This window comes from Lytechinus variegatus, chromosome 5, assembly GCF_018143015.1.
Source record: "Lytechinus variegatus isolate NC3 chromosome 5, Lvar_3.0, whole genome shotgun sequence".
NCBI lineage: Eukaryota > Metazoa > Echinodermata > Echinoidea > Temnopleuroida > Toxopneustidae > Lytechinus > Lytechinus variegatus.
In genome coordinates, this window is record NC_054744.1 from 46,647,534 (window position 1) to 46,667,003 (window position 19,470).

A 19,470-nucleotide genomic window follows, 5' to 3' on the forward strand; every position below is an offset into this window, starting at 1 on the left:
TGTTGTTACTGAAAAGATGAAAATTATACATTAAGGGGCCAATAATCATAAAGCTAAGCAATTGATCAAAAAATTGATTTGTTCTCATGAATTAAGTGCAATGATCAGTGCAATCAATCGTAAAAACTAGTCTCACAATCAAGTGCTATTTAAGCTGTGTTATGGAATTCTGGATAATAAATATCATCATGATCAATTATTACCATCATTATCAATGTAGGAAAATACATGTACTACATCGTCAATAATTCATTAAAGAAAATCAGTAAAAAATATTTAAATCACTCTTAAAATTTTCCCGCTTGCCTCTGGTGGGAATTTCATAAAGCTATCTGTAAGTACTCCTGAAGACGACAAGAACACACTTGTCAAAACGTCAAGTTTGGGTGGTCATTTTCAGGACCAACACTTGCCAAAGAAACCTGTGTACAGTGAAACCTACTGTACTATTATTCTTCATCATGGAAACCTTCAAGTTTTATAAGTTCGGTATGACTCTCCATGACTGGTTACCTTTCCTTGGGCCAGAAAAGATGCCATCCCACCAACCAGTTATGGTAGAATATTATATGATTGCATCTAAGAAGAGTCAACAGTGAAGGGCAAAGCCATGCACAACTTAAAGCCCTGTCAGTTCATTCCATGCAAGCCTTGCGTGTGACTTGCAGGTAACTATTTTTGCTAACTGCAGGTCGCCCGCGTTGACAGTATCTCGCACGCATCTCACACGCAGTTTCCCCGTAGAAAAGTTTTGAACAAGCTCAAAACTTTGTTGCGGGCAATCACCTGCAACTCATAAGCAAGGTTTGCACGGAACAATGTGAGTCAGGACCTTTACAAAGATTTGTAAAACACAGTCCAGAGCAGTTTACTGGTACTACATGTAAATTCAACAGGTAATATTAAATTATTTTGGTCTAAGCTAAGTGGAAGAGACACTGGTGGGACACAAACAGAATAAATCAAATTGGTGAGTGGCGTTTTTCAAATTTATCACTATATATTTCTTTTACATTTTAGAAGTTGTTTTTTTTCTTTATATTGGGGTGATTCCAGAAAATGCATCATTTCAATTTTTTCATTTATATATGCAGATGAATTTTAAGTGGAGCTCAGAAAAAGCTGTATTAGAAATATGGCAATGATGGGAACCACGTATTATCTGAGAATAGCTTATTAAACGAATGTGGAACTCGGTTAAGCAAAAGGATTTAGGTAAGCACGTCTACATGATGCACATTCCTCGAACATTATCCTACAAATTGAGAGATGAAGTTGAGGCTGAGGATAATTTCTAACTCTTCGATGCATGGTGTGCACCAAGCCCCTATGGGTTTTACCCTTGCTGATCCTGTAATTGATGGAGGATGGTGAGTTGATTACCGTTAGGTTGCCCGAGCTCTCCCATCTCTTTCATAGCTTTTATGCTGTAAATGGCAAATGCCCCCATGATCCCAACATAGGAGCAGAAGAAGAGAACACCAAATACAAGACTGCACACTGAATATCGCTTGGCTGCTCTTGCAGACTGCGTAGCTCCTACGACATCACCAACCAGCCATTTATTACGAACCTGGCAGAAATGTGTAAAAGATACAAAATAAATTAATACTGACTCAATTTCAAAACTTTTACTACATGGTTAGTATGGAACAGTTTAGGGGAGCAGGCCACCAAATGTAAACAATGAAAGCTGCAATGTTGATCAAGGGATCAGTATTGGGCATGGTGTGACTTCCTACATCCCAAATGCCTTTTTTGCAAAAGTTTATTCACAAACACATGACCCTACCCTACCTAGTTTTTCAAAACACAATATTTGGAGTATGAATATTAAAGGCGACCCGAGGGAATAACTGGCTGAGCAAGCTATATCTTGTGCTAGACTTCTCTACAGTCCCACTTATTGATTACAGAAGCCATTAGATTGAGCTCGAGTCTGCAAACAATCCAAACTAGAGGGGGCAGTCTGCCCCCCCCCTGACGAGTCACAACCCATACAAATATCCCTGCCCCCCCCTGACGAGCTTGAAGACCTTTTTTTTTTGCTTGTTAAATTTTTTTCGGGTACGATTGAAGACCTTTTTTTTTTCTTGTAAAATTTTTCGACCGGTTTTGCCCCCCCTGTGGAAAATCCCAGGTATGCCACTGCTCATAGTGCCTCAACAGCAGTGGCATACCTGTGGAAAATCCCAGGTATGCCACTGCTCTTGAGGCACTATGAGCACCGAGAATGAACCTGTGCACTACATAAATATTAGTAGCCCTATCACTCATACACTGAATTCTTGAAAACGTCAATGAAAATACTGAAAATAAAAGATGAATATTGATTATCACTCTCCAGTGTACAAGAAAACTTATTCAAATCACTAATCATCAAAAAATAATTTGAGGAAGAATTAAAGTCAATTAAAGACTTCAGTGAAGTAGTATTAACTTACATCCACAGACTTGACGATTGCTACAATGCCACACGGGATACAGCAGAATACAGTTGTGAGTATGGCAAAGAGAAGATGGTCATTTGGCTGCTGGCCAAACCTTGCCTGACCCATCACTTGAGCTTGTGGTGCCTATGGACAGTCAAATGACAGGTGTATAGGTGTTTGGTTATCATAGATATATTGTTACAATAACCCCCTCTTCCTCCACCTCTTACTAATTCTTCTTTTCTATTTTCTTTGTCATTTGCTCTTCCCATGCTCTCTTCGTTTCAGTGGTACCACAGCATTCTGATCAGATAGGGTGGGGGGGGGGGGAACAATGGTTCACCCCGGCTCTCTCTCTCTCTCTGATCTCTCTTTACTCCTCTCCTCCTACTAACAACAACTACTACTACTACTACTACTACTACTACTACTACTACTACTACTACTACTACTACTACCACTACCGCTACCACTACCACCACTACTACTACTACCACTACCGCTACCACTACCGCCACTACTACTACTACTACCACTATTACTACTACTACTACTACCACCACTATTACTACTACTACTACTACTACTACTACTACTACTACTACTACTACTACTACTACTACTACTACTACCACTACCGCTACCACTACCACCACTATTACTACTACTACTACCACTACCGCTACCACTACTACCACTATTACTACTACTACCACTATTACTACTACTACCACTACTACTACTACTACTACCACTACCACTACGACGACTACTACTACTACTACTACAGTGCATATAAAAACAAGTGGAATGCCTCTGGCCGTCTCACCTGCATCACGCGGTTCAATATAGCAGCAGTGCTGACTTTGAATACTACTCTAACTCGCACAAGATGTTCAGTGATACATGGTTACTCTTATGTCCACTTTTTATGAACTAGACCAATAAACTTACAGAGATTCACAAAAAAAACCCAACATGGCCAAAGTTCATTGACCTTACATGACCTTTGACCTTGATCATGTGACCTGAAACTCAAACAGGATATTCAGTGATACTTGATTACTCTTATGTACAAGTTTCATGAATCAGATCCATAAACTTTCAAAGTTATGATGGTAATTCAACAGATACACCCAATTCGGCCAAAGTTCATTGACCTTTGACCTTGGTCATGTGACCTGAAACGTGCACAGGATGTTCAGTGATACTTGATTACTCTAATGTCCAAGTTTAATGAACTAGACCAATAAACTATCAAAGTTATGATGGTAATTCAACAGATACCCCTGATTCGGCCAAAGTTCATTGACCCTAAATGACCTTTGACCTTAATCATGAGACCTGAAACTTGCACAAAATTTTCAGTGATGCTTGATGACTATTATGTCCAAGTTTCATGAATCAGATCCATAAACTTTCAAAGTTATGATGGGAATTCAACAGATATCCCCAGTTCGGCCAAAGTTCATTGACCCTAAATGACCTTTGACCTTGGTCATGTGACGTGAAACTCATGCAGGATGTTCAGTGATACTTGATTAACCTTATGTCCAAGTTTCATGAACTAGGTCCATATATTTTCTAAGTTATGATGACATTTCAAAAACTTAACCACAGGTTAAGATTTCGATGTTGATTCCTCCAACATGGTCTAAGTTCATTGACCCTAAATGACCTTTGACCTTGGTCATGTGACATGAAACTCTAATAGGATGTTCAGTAATACTTGATTAACCTTATGGCCAAGTTTCATGAACTAGGTCCATATACTTTCTAAGTTATGATGTCATTTCAAAAACTTAACCTCAGGTTAAGATTTGATGTTGACGCCGCCGCCGCCGCCGCCGTCGCCGCCGCCGTCGGAAAAGCGGCGCCTATAGTCTCACTTTGCTTCGCAGGTGAGACAAAAACGGGACAGTTTTGAAAAGTCTATAAAATATTTGTTTCAGAATATTATATCTATATTTTGATGTTAATAGATACTCTGAGATCTTATTATTGAAATGCCATTTAAAAAAAATAAATTTTGTTCATGCTTGAGCGAACATGGGACGTTTTTATCGGGGGTTCAAAAAGAGGCTTGCACCAAAATGGCAGAAATGAGAAATTTGATGATTAGACTTTTGGCCAATCAGCAGACTTTCTCTTAATCTTTTCATTATCTTTGCCATGATTTTCGAATTTTGCTGTCAAATTTATTTTATGAATTTATTTATTTATTTACTTGAATTATTTTGTTTTTCATTTCAACTTGTTTTACCTTTGAATTTTCCTTCATAAGTAAGATAAGAAGACTTCTTGTCAACCCAAGTAAGAAGATTTGCATTATCAATCGGGAGAATTTGTAATTATTCAAATCCTTTTATTATGTGAAACAAATTATGTTATGGTACCTTTAAAATACATAAATACATTTTTCAAGGGGTTATTGATTCCTTGAAGTTTAATCATGTTCTTGACAGGACAACAGGAAAGGATTCACCTCTTTCAAAGGCAATGATGTATTTAGTCAATTTTTAAGGAGCAAGATATGGCAGATAGGGTATTTAATGTATTAAAAAGTTGTGAAGCAAACATGCGAAAATTTCCACTTTTCTATTAAAATATAAAATTTTGTGATTTTGACATGATATTCAGAAAATGATGTCATATTTTGTTTTCTATATTTTCTGTTATTTTTCTTTCCCCCTTTTTTTTCTTGGTCAGATTTTTTTTTATTTGGTGGGGGAAGGGAAGCACCCCGAGCCCCCACCTATCAGTATGCCACTGTTCAAAGGCACCATAACCTTTGTAGCACACAATGAAAGGATTTGGAAAAAAAACATGCTCTCCCATACTTTGGTTTTTAAAAAGATTGTTCTTGCCTAAAGAAGGAATATTCAAAGATAAAAGGGAACATATTAAAGAGGAACAACAACAGATATATTCAAGCAAATAAGTAGATTTGGAAATGAATTTTGACCTGATAATTCAAAAATTATGGCAAAGAAGTGCAAAGGTTAAGAGGAAGTCTGCTGATTAACAAGAAGTCTGTCCATCATATTTATCATTTTATGCCATTTTGGCATAAAATGACAAAATGACAAAAATTTCAACCCCAGACAAAAACATTCCGTGTTCGCTCAAGCATGAACGAAACTAAATTATTTTAATGACATTTGAAGGATAAGACTTCAGAGCACCTATTGACACCAAAATATAGAGATCATAATTTGAAACAAAAATTTTATAGACTTCAAATCTGTCCGTTTTTTTTTATACGCACTGTAGTACTACTACTACTACTACTTCTACTACTACTACTACTACTACTGCTGCTACTACTAGTATTAGTAGTACTATTACTACTGCTACTACTACTACTACTACTACTACCACTACTACTACTACTACTACTACTACTACTACTACTACTACTACTACTACTACTACTACCACTACTACTACTACCACTACTACCACTACTACTACTACTACTACTACTACTACTACTACTACTACTACTACTACTTCTACTACTACTAGTTCTACTACTACTAGTTCTACAACTACTACTACTACTACTACTACTTTTACTATGTCTACTACAAGTTCAATAACTGCATCTACATGTACTACTACTGTAAAAACGTCAAACCAAATACAAAAAACAGAGAGCCGACAACATTCTGACTAATCCCTATGAGCCCATAAGATTTGACCCCTCAAATGTGCTGAGAATATGAGTAAAAAAATGGTGCTGGTCAGGTTCGGGCCCAAGGCCCCCTCAAAATACCCTTTGGTTGTTGGATACCTTGTCAGAAGTCTGTGCCACATCTTTGAGCAGGTATTCTCCTATAAATGCACTTAGCGTCTTTTCATAGCAACTATCCTGCATTCCCCATTCATTTGTCTATGATTATGTGTGAGAATTGGCAATGAAAGTGTGCTTGTGGGATTCCTGCACAAAAGATGCGGCTCTGACATTTGAGAAAGTACATACATGTAGTTATTTACTCAATCAAGCCCATAGACATAAGCAAATTTATATGATTAAATATAAAACCTGATGGACTAGGCCAGGAAAGGGTAGTTGTCACCACTTGAAAACACCCCTCTGTTGTTATAGACACATAATTCACCCATTTGGGCCCCTAGACAGATTAATACCCTTTTCATAGACCCATCCTCCAATTAGCCGCCTAAGAGTAATGCGGATAATTCAATAAAAATTGCGTTCACAAACTCCGAAAATAATCCGCACTATTTTTACAAGCGCCCGTCCTGAAAAAGGCGGATAATCGTCATGACAACTGGACACGCCCCCTCCGATGCGGTGGTGTTGGAAAAGGGTGACCTTGTGACCGCACCATGGCAATTATCCGCGATATTTGGAAATGCGTTCATAAAGTCAAAATCTGGTCCTGATGCTGCTATTATGCGGATAATAGCAGCATCAAAATATTGCAAATGAAAATATCTCTGGTCCTCCTCCGATTTTACAACCAAATTATGCTGCTATTAGCCGCATAATTGGGTTTTAATATGAAAGGGGTATTAGTCATTCGGGGCCCATGGACATAAGCAAATTTATATGATTAAATATAAAACTGATGGACTAGGCCAAAAAGGGATAGTTGTCACCACTTGAGAACACCCCTCCGTTCACACATAATTCACCCATTTGGGCCCCTAGACAGATTAAGATAATGCCAACGCAGTTTTGGCATTTGAAATAAACTCATAGGCCCGTATTCTGAACTCTGGTTTAAATCAAACCCTGGTTCAAAGTTGTGGTTTAAGTATGGAGAGCCAAATGGGACACAAATCCCTGACAGTACACATTCAATTCATTAACTCGTACCACACACAAATTGTTCATAATTGTCAGGGAATTGTAACTGCAGTATTTTTCTTCATTATGAAGGCAAAAGGAAACAAAATCTTAAACATAAGAAATATACAATATATAGAATTTTTTGGCTGCCCATACTAGTTTTAGCACAGAGTACGACCGTGGTCTAAATTAAACCAGACTTCAGCATACGGGACATAGAAGCTGGCATGCTTGGCAGTCACTACCAGGCGCATATCAGATCCTACAAAGCATTTCATGGCCTGATTGTATGGGGACAATAGTGACTCTATTAAGCTTGTGCATGGGTCCACAGTCCACACATTTCTTTGTCATAGTTAATGCTGGATACGCTAACTTTTGCCTCTATGTACAGCATAAATCAGCCCATCACGCCAGTGCAATGCCCCCAAAACAGAAGTATGGGTTTCTATATACTGTACAAAGGCTTGTAAGCTGACACCGTATGACTGGTTGGATGTAGATGGTAACCGTAAAATATAAATAAGGCCCCCCCCCAAAAAAAAAGAAGATAATTAAATATAATGAAAATCATGGAAGGATATAGTAATTGGGACAAAAAATCTTACCATATTACAAGATTCATTTGGGTCGTCTAAGAAGGGTGATCCCATTCCACTCTCCAAGTCCTGACCCTTTCCCAGTTTCTTGTATTCAGCTAAAAAAGAAAAATATTTATAGCAACATTATACTTGAAAATAAAGCTTAGTTAGTCCCAAACGCTATTAATCGTATTTCACACATTAAAAAATTTAATAATTCATAACTCTTGTATTCCTTAATGGATATTCATCAAACCTTCACCAATGTTTCTCTAACTTTTTTGTTATAATGGAAATCAACTTACCGGTATTGCCAGGGTGGATTTCCCCTTTAATATCCTATGATCAGGATCCCAAGTGTAAGTTGAAATGCAGGCACTGTGTACTGCTATCACACAAACCATTCATCCACTGAACACATTTTTAAAGAATTTGTTACATTCAACTTTTACATTGGATTCAATACAATTCTGCTCTTATCTAACAATATCAGCATTGGGTTTGAACCTTCCTGACAAAGCACAGTGTACACAGGAATAACCGTCGTTTCTGGGGATTTATTCAACAATTTCTGACATTTTACTATCATCCCCATTCACCAACGTAGTTCAGCGGAACAACCATAATACAGAGACTGAAACTTTTGATCTAAGCACAGCGAAGCAATATCTGACTCTGTACATGATGCAGTATTTGGTACCCTGGGGTACCAAATGATAATCCGCCATTTTGTTGAATTATTTATTTTATTTTTTGCGCTGTACCCTGGGTTACCAAAAATGTGTACAAGTATATTTTAATGTTTTGTACAGATTTTTTTTTTCTTTTTAGTGATCTTATGTAACAATTAATGCATGCAAATGATAACTTTATTCTATTTGTTTACTATTATTGGCATAAGATTGTATCAAAGAAAGGAAATAGGCTTTGTGATCATTGTCCCCATCATTGTCATGGTTGTCGCACCGATCGTACGACCGTGATCACAATGACAACAATGTAACTGTACACTATTACAACACAAGATGGCGCTGCACAACGCCGTACCCTGGGGTACTACGGTACCCCGGTGTACGGCGTGGTGCATCACATGTACACCTCGGTATCCATGTAGGCCTGTATTTATCAGTAAATTATTACTTTTGAAAATTCCCGACATTTCTTGAAAATTCTTCATATTCTCACAAAATTTCCTGTTTATTCACATTATATATAAGTTGATCCTTCTGACGCTGAACAAAGGAAAATAGAGAATGGTATTTGGACTAATACTAGATCTATATTGTATTAAGGTCAGGACCTGCAATGTCTGGTGAATGATACACTTGGCTCATGACATCTAATACAGCTGCTGAACACCATACTCATAAGACACACAGTACTGGTTTGAACAGGTAAAGGAGAGGTTGTAACTCCCCTATACATGGACAAAATTTGGTCCCTTCCAAATCCAATCAACAGTGTTTTCCAACTTCATTTACACCTGAACTGAAAGGTGAGCATCAATTCCACTTTTTCAGCATAAACAGGACTCGAAGTGAGACCCATTTATCGCATGCTTACACCTTAAAAGTAAAATACAGTAGATGCAGCAAACAATTATTTATTGAGGAAATCTTTTAAATCAAGGTTGATTGTCAAAATATCATACATCAAGATCCGGTTCATTGTAAAATCACGAGATCTTAGCTCAAAATTGATAATTGTGATGATCACTAATACAGAAAACTGAGAAAAGCATATGTGGGAGTATTGCTTTGAAAAATACCCAACATTTGGTAGAATTCTGTGCTTATTTTGCTCATTTCTCAGCAGTTACACATTTTCTTCCATCTATTTGGCACACATTTTTTACATTTAACATACAAACACTTTGATGGTAATTTCATTGGATTCTGTTCAGAATCATTTTGTTATTGTTTTTTTTTAATCATTTTGTATTTCGTTATTGTTACAACTGGTATGCATCTTTAAAGGTAAATTCTAGTTGGGGTAACGATATCAAAATGAGTTCGTACAGAATCCAATGAAATGACCACCAAAGTGTCTGCTTGTATGAATAAAAAATATGTGCCAAAGGATTATGAAAGAAATTGTGTAATTGAGCACTGAGAAATTAGCAAATAAGCACAGGATTCGGGTCAAGCGTCGGGCTGACATTCAAAGCAATAATAATACACTGTCCCACGTGCGCTTTATCTGTGTTGGTGTCTTCAGTGTGAACATTTTTCAGCGTATATTTCAAGATTTCACAGAGTTCAGTTTATGTAACTGTACCAGATCTAGATCCTCGATGATATACTGACAAATAAGCCTGGTTTTACAGACTTTCTCATGATATCAGTGTTTACTGCAACTACTGGCATTTCTCTTTAACATCCAACTGACTGAGCTATGGCTACACCGTGCTGCCTCTTTAACGGAAGAAAATGAATGTGACAACAAGTTAGATCTACATGTAGATCTTTGTTTGAAAGTAGAAGTAGAATATCTAGGATTATAAACTTCTCTTCAAGAACGATGAATAATCCATTCCTCTGATTGGTCAAATGTGGGGTCATGTATTTGACCATGCCTGCAAAACAAAAAAACTAAGGTGATTACCAAGGGCAACGGTATACCCAGTTGTGTGTCCGGAGTCCGGACGATCAATTTTAGAAAGTCACTTGGGAAAATTTACAAGCAAAATTTCATCAATTTTTAGTAGGCCTACAAAAGGGAAGGAAATATTATAGAGAACAAAACAGACGATGATTACAACTATTGAATCCATAGTTTTAGTGTAATCCAAAGACAAAAAAAGAAGGACACCCAACCCCCAGTAATAGTTAACAAGATTTCTGGCTATTGCCCCCTGATCTGCCCCTTAGCAACAGGCATAGTTAAATTTGGCCGAGATCCTCATTTGATTGCATGTAAAATGGTGCTTTCTGCGGTGATTGCAGATACCTTTAGCTGCATGATTTAATCAAAATTTTAGACAACTCGCACATTTAAGAGCTTATTACCCAGATTGGTAAGTAAGCCTACATGTAGGCTAGACTACTAAAATTAGGCTACCCTGGATCTAGCATGGATCTAGTATGAGTAGAGGACTCTCTGATGCTCACAGACTGACAGAGTCATCTAGATCAGCTCCCTGGGTTAGTAGATCAAGGGCCTGTTTTATAAAGAGTTACAACTCTTGTAACTTTGCCATTAACCACTGGTTCACTGCTACCATCCTGCCTGTGAAGAATCTACAGGTAGGACTATGGAATGCCAATGCTGTGTTGAGCACACACTTTAAAAAACATTGAAATATCACTTTTGTGACTAAAATTATTAATCTCCATACAGTTGCAATCCATTTTTCATTAGTAACATAGCATAATTTTTGTATTGACCAGAGCTCTCAAAAACTTGAATTTTGGGCAATCAAATATATTGCTGTAAACATGCACGACCAAAAAAATTACGTTTAAAAAATTAAAGCCTTTAAAGTGGTGTTTTATCAGTTTTGGATGCAGGCCGCCATACACTTGTTTAAGAATTAAGTTAAAGGTAAATGCTTGTTTTGGTAACGATATCAAAATGAGTTCATACAGAATCCAATGAAATGACCACCAAAGTGTATGTTTGTATAAATAAAACGCATGTGCCAAAGGATCCTGGAAGAAATTGTGTAATTGCTGAGAAATAAGCAAATAAGCACAGGATTCAGGTAGAGCGTCGGGGCCCGGCGCTCTAAGCAATAATTATACATTGTCCCACGCGCGCTTATCTGTGTTGGGAATCTTCGGTGTGAACATTTTTCAGTGTAGATTTCAAGATTTCCCAAAGTTCAGTTAATGTAACTGTACCTGATCTAGATCCTAGATGGTATACTGACAATGAAGCCTTGTTTTACAGACTTACTCATGAAATCATTGTTTACTGCAACTACATGTACTGGAATTTCTCTTTGGTATCAAAAACACTTATTTTCAGAAATAAGCTTGTGACTGTGGTTTTGAAAGACTGGTCAATCGCAGGGTCAATCTTATTTAGGGTATTATTTTCTCCAAAGCTTTTTTTTTCTAAGACTAGCCAAACGTGTTTTGGAAGGGAAAAAGTCTGTCTTGTTCGTTCTTCTGTCAAAATTGAAAACACAATGACGTCACTTCAAAGTTCATCACAACTACCCAACTGGCTAATTCCTTCTTCCCTGAAGCAATCTCCCACTGGAATAATCTCACAGCAGATATGGTATCCTCCAAAAGCACTGACATACTTAAAGCAAAACTAAACATGCAAAACCTGCAACAAAGCAAAACAGAGTAATAATACTCCCACTCTCGTCAGCCCCGAGTTACCCTTCCTGGTGGAGGACTTCAGGGAATGGAACTACAAGGTACTACAAGGTAATGGCTGATCGATACCGAGATTGGCGAGAAAGAACACGACGACAGTGCCAGAGGTCTAACTTTTCCTTTTTCTTGAGTGTCCAGTTTGTTTGTGTCTCGATTTCAGGATTCTGTATCCTGATAGACATTCATCCATACAATCGAGGTGAGTCATAAGAGCATGATTTATTTTTTCCCCTTTTATTTCGAGTGCTAGTATTGCGACCCCATTCTTGCCACTCATTCAATGAACAAGGTTATGATATAACCTTGTTCTCAGTTACATCTCCATGTGTGGCAAAATAAGGGTGGCAATGTTTGGCTTATTTTCTCTATTTATAATATGGGACAAATGTTTGATTTTCTTACATGTACATTGTCAGTTTTCATTACAGCTATTCATCATATAACTTTGCTCTTTTTTATATGTAAATTTAATTCTTAAATATTTTTTCTGAATTAAAAATAGAGATTGAAAACTGAAAATTTTCTTGCCATATTAATTTCCACAAATAGAGGGCATACACAAAAATATACCCAAACTTCAAGTTTTTGAGCCCTCTGGTGAATACAAAAAACCAATATTAATGAAAAATATATTGTAACTGTATGGAAATTAGTAATTTTGGTCACAAAAAGTGATATTCTTAAAGATTTTTTAAAGTGTGTGCTATGTACAGCATTGGCATACCAATTAACATAGTCCTACATGTAGATTCCGCACAGGCAGGTTGGTTGCAGTGAACCAGTGATTCTTCCCCATTTTGGAGAGCATATGAATTATGTCCGCCTAACGTTAAACACGAGCTCACTGGGTTACCTCTAACCCAGGGAGCCAAGGAACTCACCTTGCATTTACTCATACTAATGGGAGCCGTCTGTGTACTAGGAGAAATAAAAAAAAATGTTCAAGAACACCTCGAAACAGCTGTCTTGCACGAGCATCACTTGAGCCTTGAGGTAATGCACTTATTCACTGCTACATGTACCACCCTGCCTGTGGGGAAATCTACAGGTAGGACTATGGTATGCCAATGTTGTACAGAGCACACACTTTAAAAAATCATTAAAATATCACTTTTGTGACCAAAATTACTAATTGGTCTTGTCTTGTCTTGTGAATACTGCACTTGAACGCCTCAAGGAGGCTATAGACGTGCAGGCCATTCATGCAATCGCTGCCGCTATATACTTCTTTTAGTTAGCTGTTTCTTAAATGCAGCTAGGTCAGATGCATTTTTAGTAGTGGGAGAAAGTGAATTCCACTCTACAATTGTACGAGGGTAGAGGGAATATTTAGGTTTAACTTTCACATGTTCATTTGATTCAAATTTTACTTTTTTACATTTAGGACTGGATGTTTGGATAGGTTGTCCAATATACAGTATGTAAATCGTTGTTTGACAATACAGGATCATGATCATTCAGTATCCCAAAGCTATTATCAGTCTGAATATCACTCACATCCATAAATAAGGAAGAATGAAAGTTTGGCGCTCCACAGTCACAACAAGTCCAAGTATAAGAGTCATGTTTAGCAAGGGCATCAAAAACCTCCTGACTCATGCCCAACTCATTTCCATACAGTTACAATTTATTTTTCATTAGTAACTTGGGAATAATTTTTGTATTCACCAGAGCACTCAAAAACTTGAATTTTGGGCATATTTTTTGTGTACGCCCTCTATTGGTGGAAAGTAATATGGCAAGAAAATTTTCATTTTTTGATCTCTATTTTTAATTAAGAAAAAAATAATTTAAAGAATCAAATTCAAATAAGAGCCAAGTTGTATGAATAGGTGTAATGGAAACTTTCAGTGTAAAAAAATCAAGCATTTGTCCCAAAGAAAAGGAGAAAATAAGCCAAACATTGCCACCCTTATTTTGCCACACATGGAGATAAGTGAGAACAAGGTTATATCATAACCTTGTTCATTGAATGAGTGAGGTAATGTACCGTACCTCGGGCTCTCTGACTCTGCTCCTAGTCACTTGTTCACTGCTACCACCCTGCCTGTGGTGAATCTACAGGTAGGACTATGGTATGCCAATGCTGTACATAGCACACACTCTGAAAAATCATTGAAATATCACTGACACTTTTGTGACCAAAATTACTAATTTTCATACAGCTGCAATTTATTTTTCATTAGTAACTTGGGAATAATTTTTGTATTCACCAGAACGCTCAAAAACTTGAATTTTGGGCATATTTTTGTGTACACCCTCTATTGGTGGAAAGTAATATGGCAAGAAAATTTTCATTTTTTGATCTCTATTCTTGATTAAGAAAAAAATGATTTAAAGAATCAAATTTAAATGAGAGCCAAGTTGTATGAATAATAGGTGTAATGGAAACTGTCAGTGTAAAAAAATCAAGCATTCGCCCCAAAGAAAAAGAGAAAATAAGCCAAACATTGCTACCCTTATTTTGCCACACATGGAGATATAAACTGAGAACAAGGTTATAATATATAACCTTGTTCATTGAATGAGTGCTCCTAGTACTACCCCGTCCCGGCTCCCATCTAGCTGCAGCAGCTAAATTTAATGGCCCGAATTCACAAAGGTGGTTTTTGCAGAAACCATGGTTTCAACCATGGGTTTTGCTGATTTTACGATTCACAAAGGTGGTTTCATTTGTGAATTCGGGCCAATGGCCCGATTCTGAAGTCGGGTTTAACTTAAACTCAGGTTTAAAGTTATGGTTTAAGTCAACCTCGCATGTTGTGTGAGTGGGTTTAAGTATGGATAGCCAATTGTTACATAAATCACTAACTATACAGACATCATATTTTAGCTCATTTGGCTCTCAAATCATTAATAATTGTCTATTAAGTATGGTGAGACTACCACATATCGACCACCTCTTTTGAAACCGACCACCTTGCGCGCGTTAAAATTATTGCGTATTACAAACGATACGCGCGGGAGAGTAGGCGCAGTGTCCATAGAAACGGTAAAAATCGATTTCACAAGAAAAAAAGAAGCAACAAAAGTAGAAATGTAGTAGAATTAATCAAAATTGTATTGACTAAACCCAATCCCCGCTGAAAAACCAAGAAATCCGATAGGAAACGGCTTTAGAACAAATATCCGTCGTCAATCGTCGAATCATGCGCCGGAGCTCGCAGTGGAAGTAGTGAGGCGATCATTTAGCATGTTGACGTCATGTAACTGATTTGAAAGAGTAAAAATATTTCGCCACCGCGACACGAATCGACCGTAAACTTAGTGTATCGCTGGTGGTCGGTTTCAAAAGACGGCTGCAAATGAGCAAATGTAAAATCGTCGCATTCCTTGTTCGTCGATATATACGCGAATTGAATCGGAGTCGTCGAGCAAAACATGGAAATCTGATCTGCTCAATTTTCTGCACAAATGAGACGAAAACTGGGTAAAATTTGTGAATATTTTCGCAGATATGATGCTTAGAAGATTAGGTGGTCGATAAGGGGTAGTTCCAACCATATAATTAGATGATTGTCTTCACCATCGATGAATCAGGAAAGAGCACAGTAAACAGAAGAAACATACAACTTAATAAAAATCTTGACACGTTTGGCTTCCCATAATTTTAGCACAGAGTTAGACCATGGTGACGGTCTAACTCTAACTTTGAGTTAAACCCGACTTCAGAATACGGGCCTACAAGTTTGGTCCAGTATTAAGCAAAAAGTTCATTGACAATTTACCTGTCATGGCTGTATTAAAGTGGCTGTGTGAAGTTCGGCTGTAAAAAATGAAATCGAAACGATGAAGCGGAAATTATACGGCTTGAAATATAATTTGGCCTTGCTGTGTGTCGTCGCGTACGTCGCCTCTATATCTACGAGATCGATCCACTGTGTATGAAAAAATATATGACGACAACATGATGACGTACCTATACCAGGTACCTTACGCACGCGCACGTAAGTTCAGTTATTTTTCGGGGATTTCCCTGCAGGACCCCAGTAGGGTCCATGGACCTATCCACGGAGGATTACTATTTTATTGTTACCGGGGGTGCTGACCATTGTCACAGCACCCCCAGTAATAGATAATATTCCGTGGATAGGTCCATGGGCGAGTCCATGCCCAGAGCAAATAATGTCATTTTCGCATTTACCACGGGAGACTCTGCAAAGATCGGGGGGGGGGGGGTATATCCCAAAAAATTAAGGCGTGGGGGGATGGCCTGTACGTCCAATCACCCTCCCAAATATTTTGAGGGCATGAAAAAACCCCAAATAATAGTTTATTTCTCCAGAAAAAGTCGATATATCTATTAAAATACATAAAATCAATAAAAATTCACAAAACATAAATACAAAAAAGAAAGAAACACAAAATTCGTTATCCCCAAAGGTAGGGGGGCAGGGGCTGGTAAATTTGACAAGCAAAAAAATGTAAAAAACGACTGTTGTTTATAATCGCCGTATTTATACGGCGACCGTAGGCGGGGAACTAACTGCGCCAATAGTTGCCGAGGGGACAATCAGTTAAAAAGTGTTTGTAAAACAGGGGAGTGACCACAGGATCGGGAGTGACATTCGTTGGCGAGAAACAGCAAACATGGTAAACAAATAAGCTTGAATATCGTTATTAATCATTTAATCAACTGTCGTTTAAAATTGTTTTACTATTCTAGTCAACTCGAGTGGAAAATTGGATGAACATGATTAAACAATACAAACATTGAATCAGGCATTATGTAACAATGGCAAGCAATACATGTAGATTAATAAAGGGGTTAATTAGTCATTAATCATTCTGAGCGAACATTGTTCAAGTTTCTTTCTTCTTTATCATTGGTTGTAAAAAATAATCACACACACAAAAAATTAATCATTTTTCTGTTGTCAAGGCAAATTTATTTTGTTAAGATCTACAAACATATGCAAGCCTTGATAAAACAGTTGCAAGAGTTGTATTACACCATGGACCTTGGTCCATGATTACACTAACCTTGATAAAAAAAGTGGATGAATCTGAACATCGCCTGTAGTGAGGAAAACTATATACAAAATGATACAAAACAATTCACTAGCGCTAATGTCTCTTATTGATAAATTGAAAGGAATTGAACACGAGACAGGGATAAACTTTGTTTGGCTTCAATGTGGGCTCGAATATAGCTTGGGCTAATGTGCGAGGGCATTTTTTCTTGATAAGGTTTTTTATTTTTTTTTTAGAAATGACCATTTCATATTCTGGTTGCCCAAACCAGTCATGAACTACTGCAGCAAAACATTGTTGATGGACGATATATAGCTAGCTTAAATTGAAAGTCTAGCATAAAACATTTTATTGCATAATACTCCTTCCTTTTTTAACTGCACAACGTTTAAATATTAGATAAAGATTAGAAAGGATTTTACCTTTCTCGCATGAACGTGAATGTCTTTGATGTACACATTTGACATGCACTATGCAGTCAATACGACGATATATCTTTGATTGGCGTATGAATATATATATATATATATATATATATATATATAAATGGACTGAATTTCGATGCTAGTAGTCCTACCACTATTCTGAACTCTGATCCGTAATATTTTATTAGTTGGAATAAAATATCAAATTAAAGATATCACATTTAATTTTAAATTCGGATCGCAACAATAGTGTGAGCCGGGCTTAAAGGGATGGTCCGGGCTGAAAATATTTATATCTAAATAAATAGAGTAAAATTCACAGAGCAAAATGATGAATATTTCAATCGGATGACAATAACAAAGTTATTGAATTTTAAAGTTTATGGATATTTTGTGAAAACAGTTATATGCACATCGTCATGAATATTCATTAGGTGGACTGATGATGTCACATCCCCACTTTCCTTTTTCTATACATGAAATTATAAATGTTTTAATTTTTTCATACATGGATAAAGGATGTGTCTCCGTTATGATGAAATAAGTTGCGGCAATACATAACTAATGCGCTTATTCAGTTTTCAATCCAATTGTTTTAGTTTTTGGGAGAATATTTTTTGAATAAACCTAATTTCATGTAATTAAATACAAAAGAACAAGTGGGGATATAACGTCGTCATCCCACCTAATGAATATTCAGAAAGACATACCTAGAACTGTTTCACCGGAATAATGCAAATCTTTAAAATTCAATTACTTCATAATTTGTTATCCGATTTTGCTGGCGGGCGCCGTTTTGATGTTTTACTTAGGGGCGCCGAATTGACGTTCGACATGGGGGGCGCCGATTTGATGTCCGACCTAGGGGTGCACCGGCTTGATGTTTTACATACGGGTTCCCCGAATTGGTGTTCAACCGAGGGGCGGGGGGGGGGGGTGGTGCCGAAATGAAGTTCCATATAGGGGCGCCTAGTTATGTTCATCCTAGGGGGCGCCAAATTATTGTTTGACCATTGAAGGGGGGGGGGCGCCGAATTAATGCTCAATCGAGGGGGCATCGAAATGATGTTCGACCTAGGGGTTCCGAATTGAAGTTGAATATAGGGGGTGCCGAATTGATGCTCAATATAATAGGGGGGGGGGGCACCGAATTGATATTCGATCTAGGAGCGCCTATTTGAAGTTGGATATAGGAGTGCCGAATTGATGTTCGATCAAGGGGCGACAAATTGATGTTTGTCATGTGACGCCAAATTTATGTTTGTCAGGAAAGAAATTTAATTATACATTTGAAGAGTTCAAACATGTGTTTAAAATATTTACTTGGTCCAGGTTAGAGAAGGCTTATACTGTTATAGACAAGCAGGTAAATGTGTTTTGAATACTTTAAAAGCAAGCATTAGAAACGATTGATACCCCCCTCTTAAGAGTACAAGTGTACCAGGTTTATGTCATATTTTATACAGGTGTTAGAAATTTTTCTTATTGGGCGAAGCATTTTCATACAGGTGTCGTAAATAACAAAAAGTGATCTAGCATTGATGAATGTAAGTGTATTGAATGCACAGGAAGTCTTTTATTAATAGAATGTGTTGCTTAATGCGCTCATCTGTCATTGCAATTCTTTGAATTAGTTTATAGAAATTTTACAGATAGTCCTAGTAATGGTAGGGTATATTAGGAAGTTAATTTGAGTAATTCAGGGAGAACCACCTAAGCCAGAATAGACTATAGTCCAGGATAGGCCCCATAGAAAATTGACCTAACCTTGTTTTTTATATATATACAATATATTTTGATGGTTTTATGTCAATTCGAGGGTGCTGATTACGAATCTGGATGATGCCACTCGTGTAACCTTGAGCATTTTCCGCAAATTGGCAAAATCCAATATGGCCGCCAAATATG

The 19,470-nt window shown here is 37.3% G+C and overlaps 1 protein-coding gene across 1 annotated transcript; it reads right to left on the minus strand.

The window, feature by feature from the left end:
* Positions 1-690: 690 nt before the first annotated feature.
* Positions 691-16,057, minus strand: LOC121416304 (proline-rich transmembrane protein 1-like). Its single transcript, XM_041609854.1, has 4 exons — positions 15,892-16,057; positions 7,860-7,948; positions 2,445-2,576; positions 691-1,573 (listed from the first exon to the last, which is right to left on the minus strand). Exons 1-4 carry the CDS (start codon positions 15,896-15,898, stop codon positions 1,337-1,339), a joined length of 465 nt encoding a protein of 154 aa, XP_041465788.1. The 5' UTR covers positions 15,899-16,057; the 3' UTR covers positions 691-1,336.
* Positions 16,058-19,470: the final 3,413 nt, after the last annotated feature.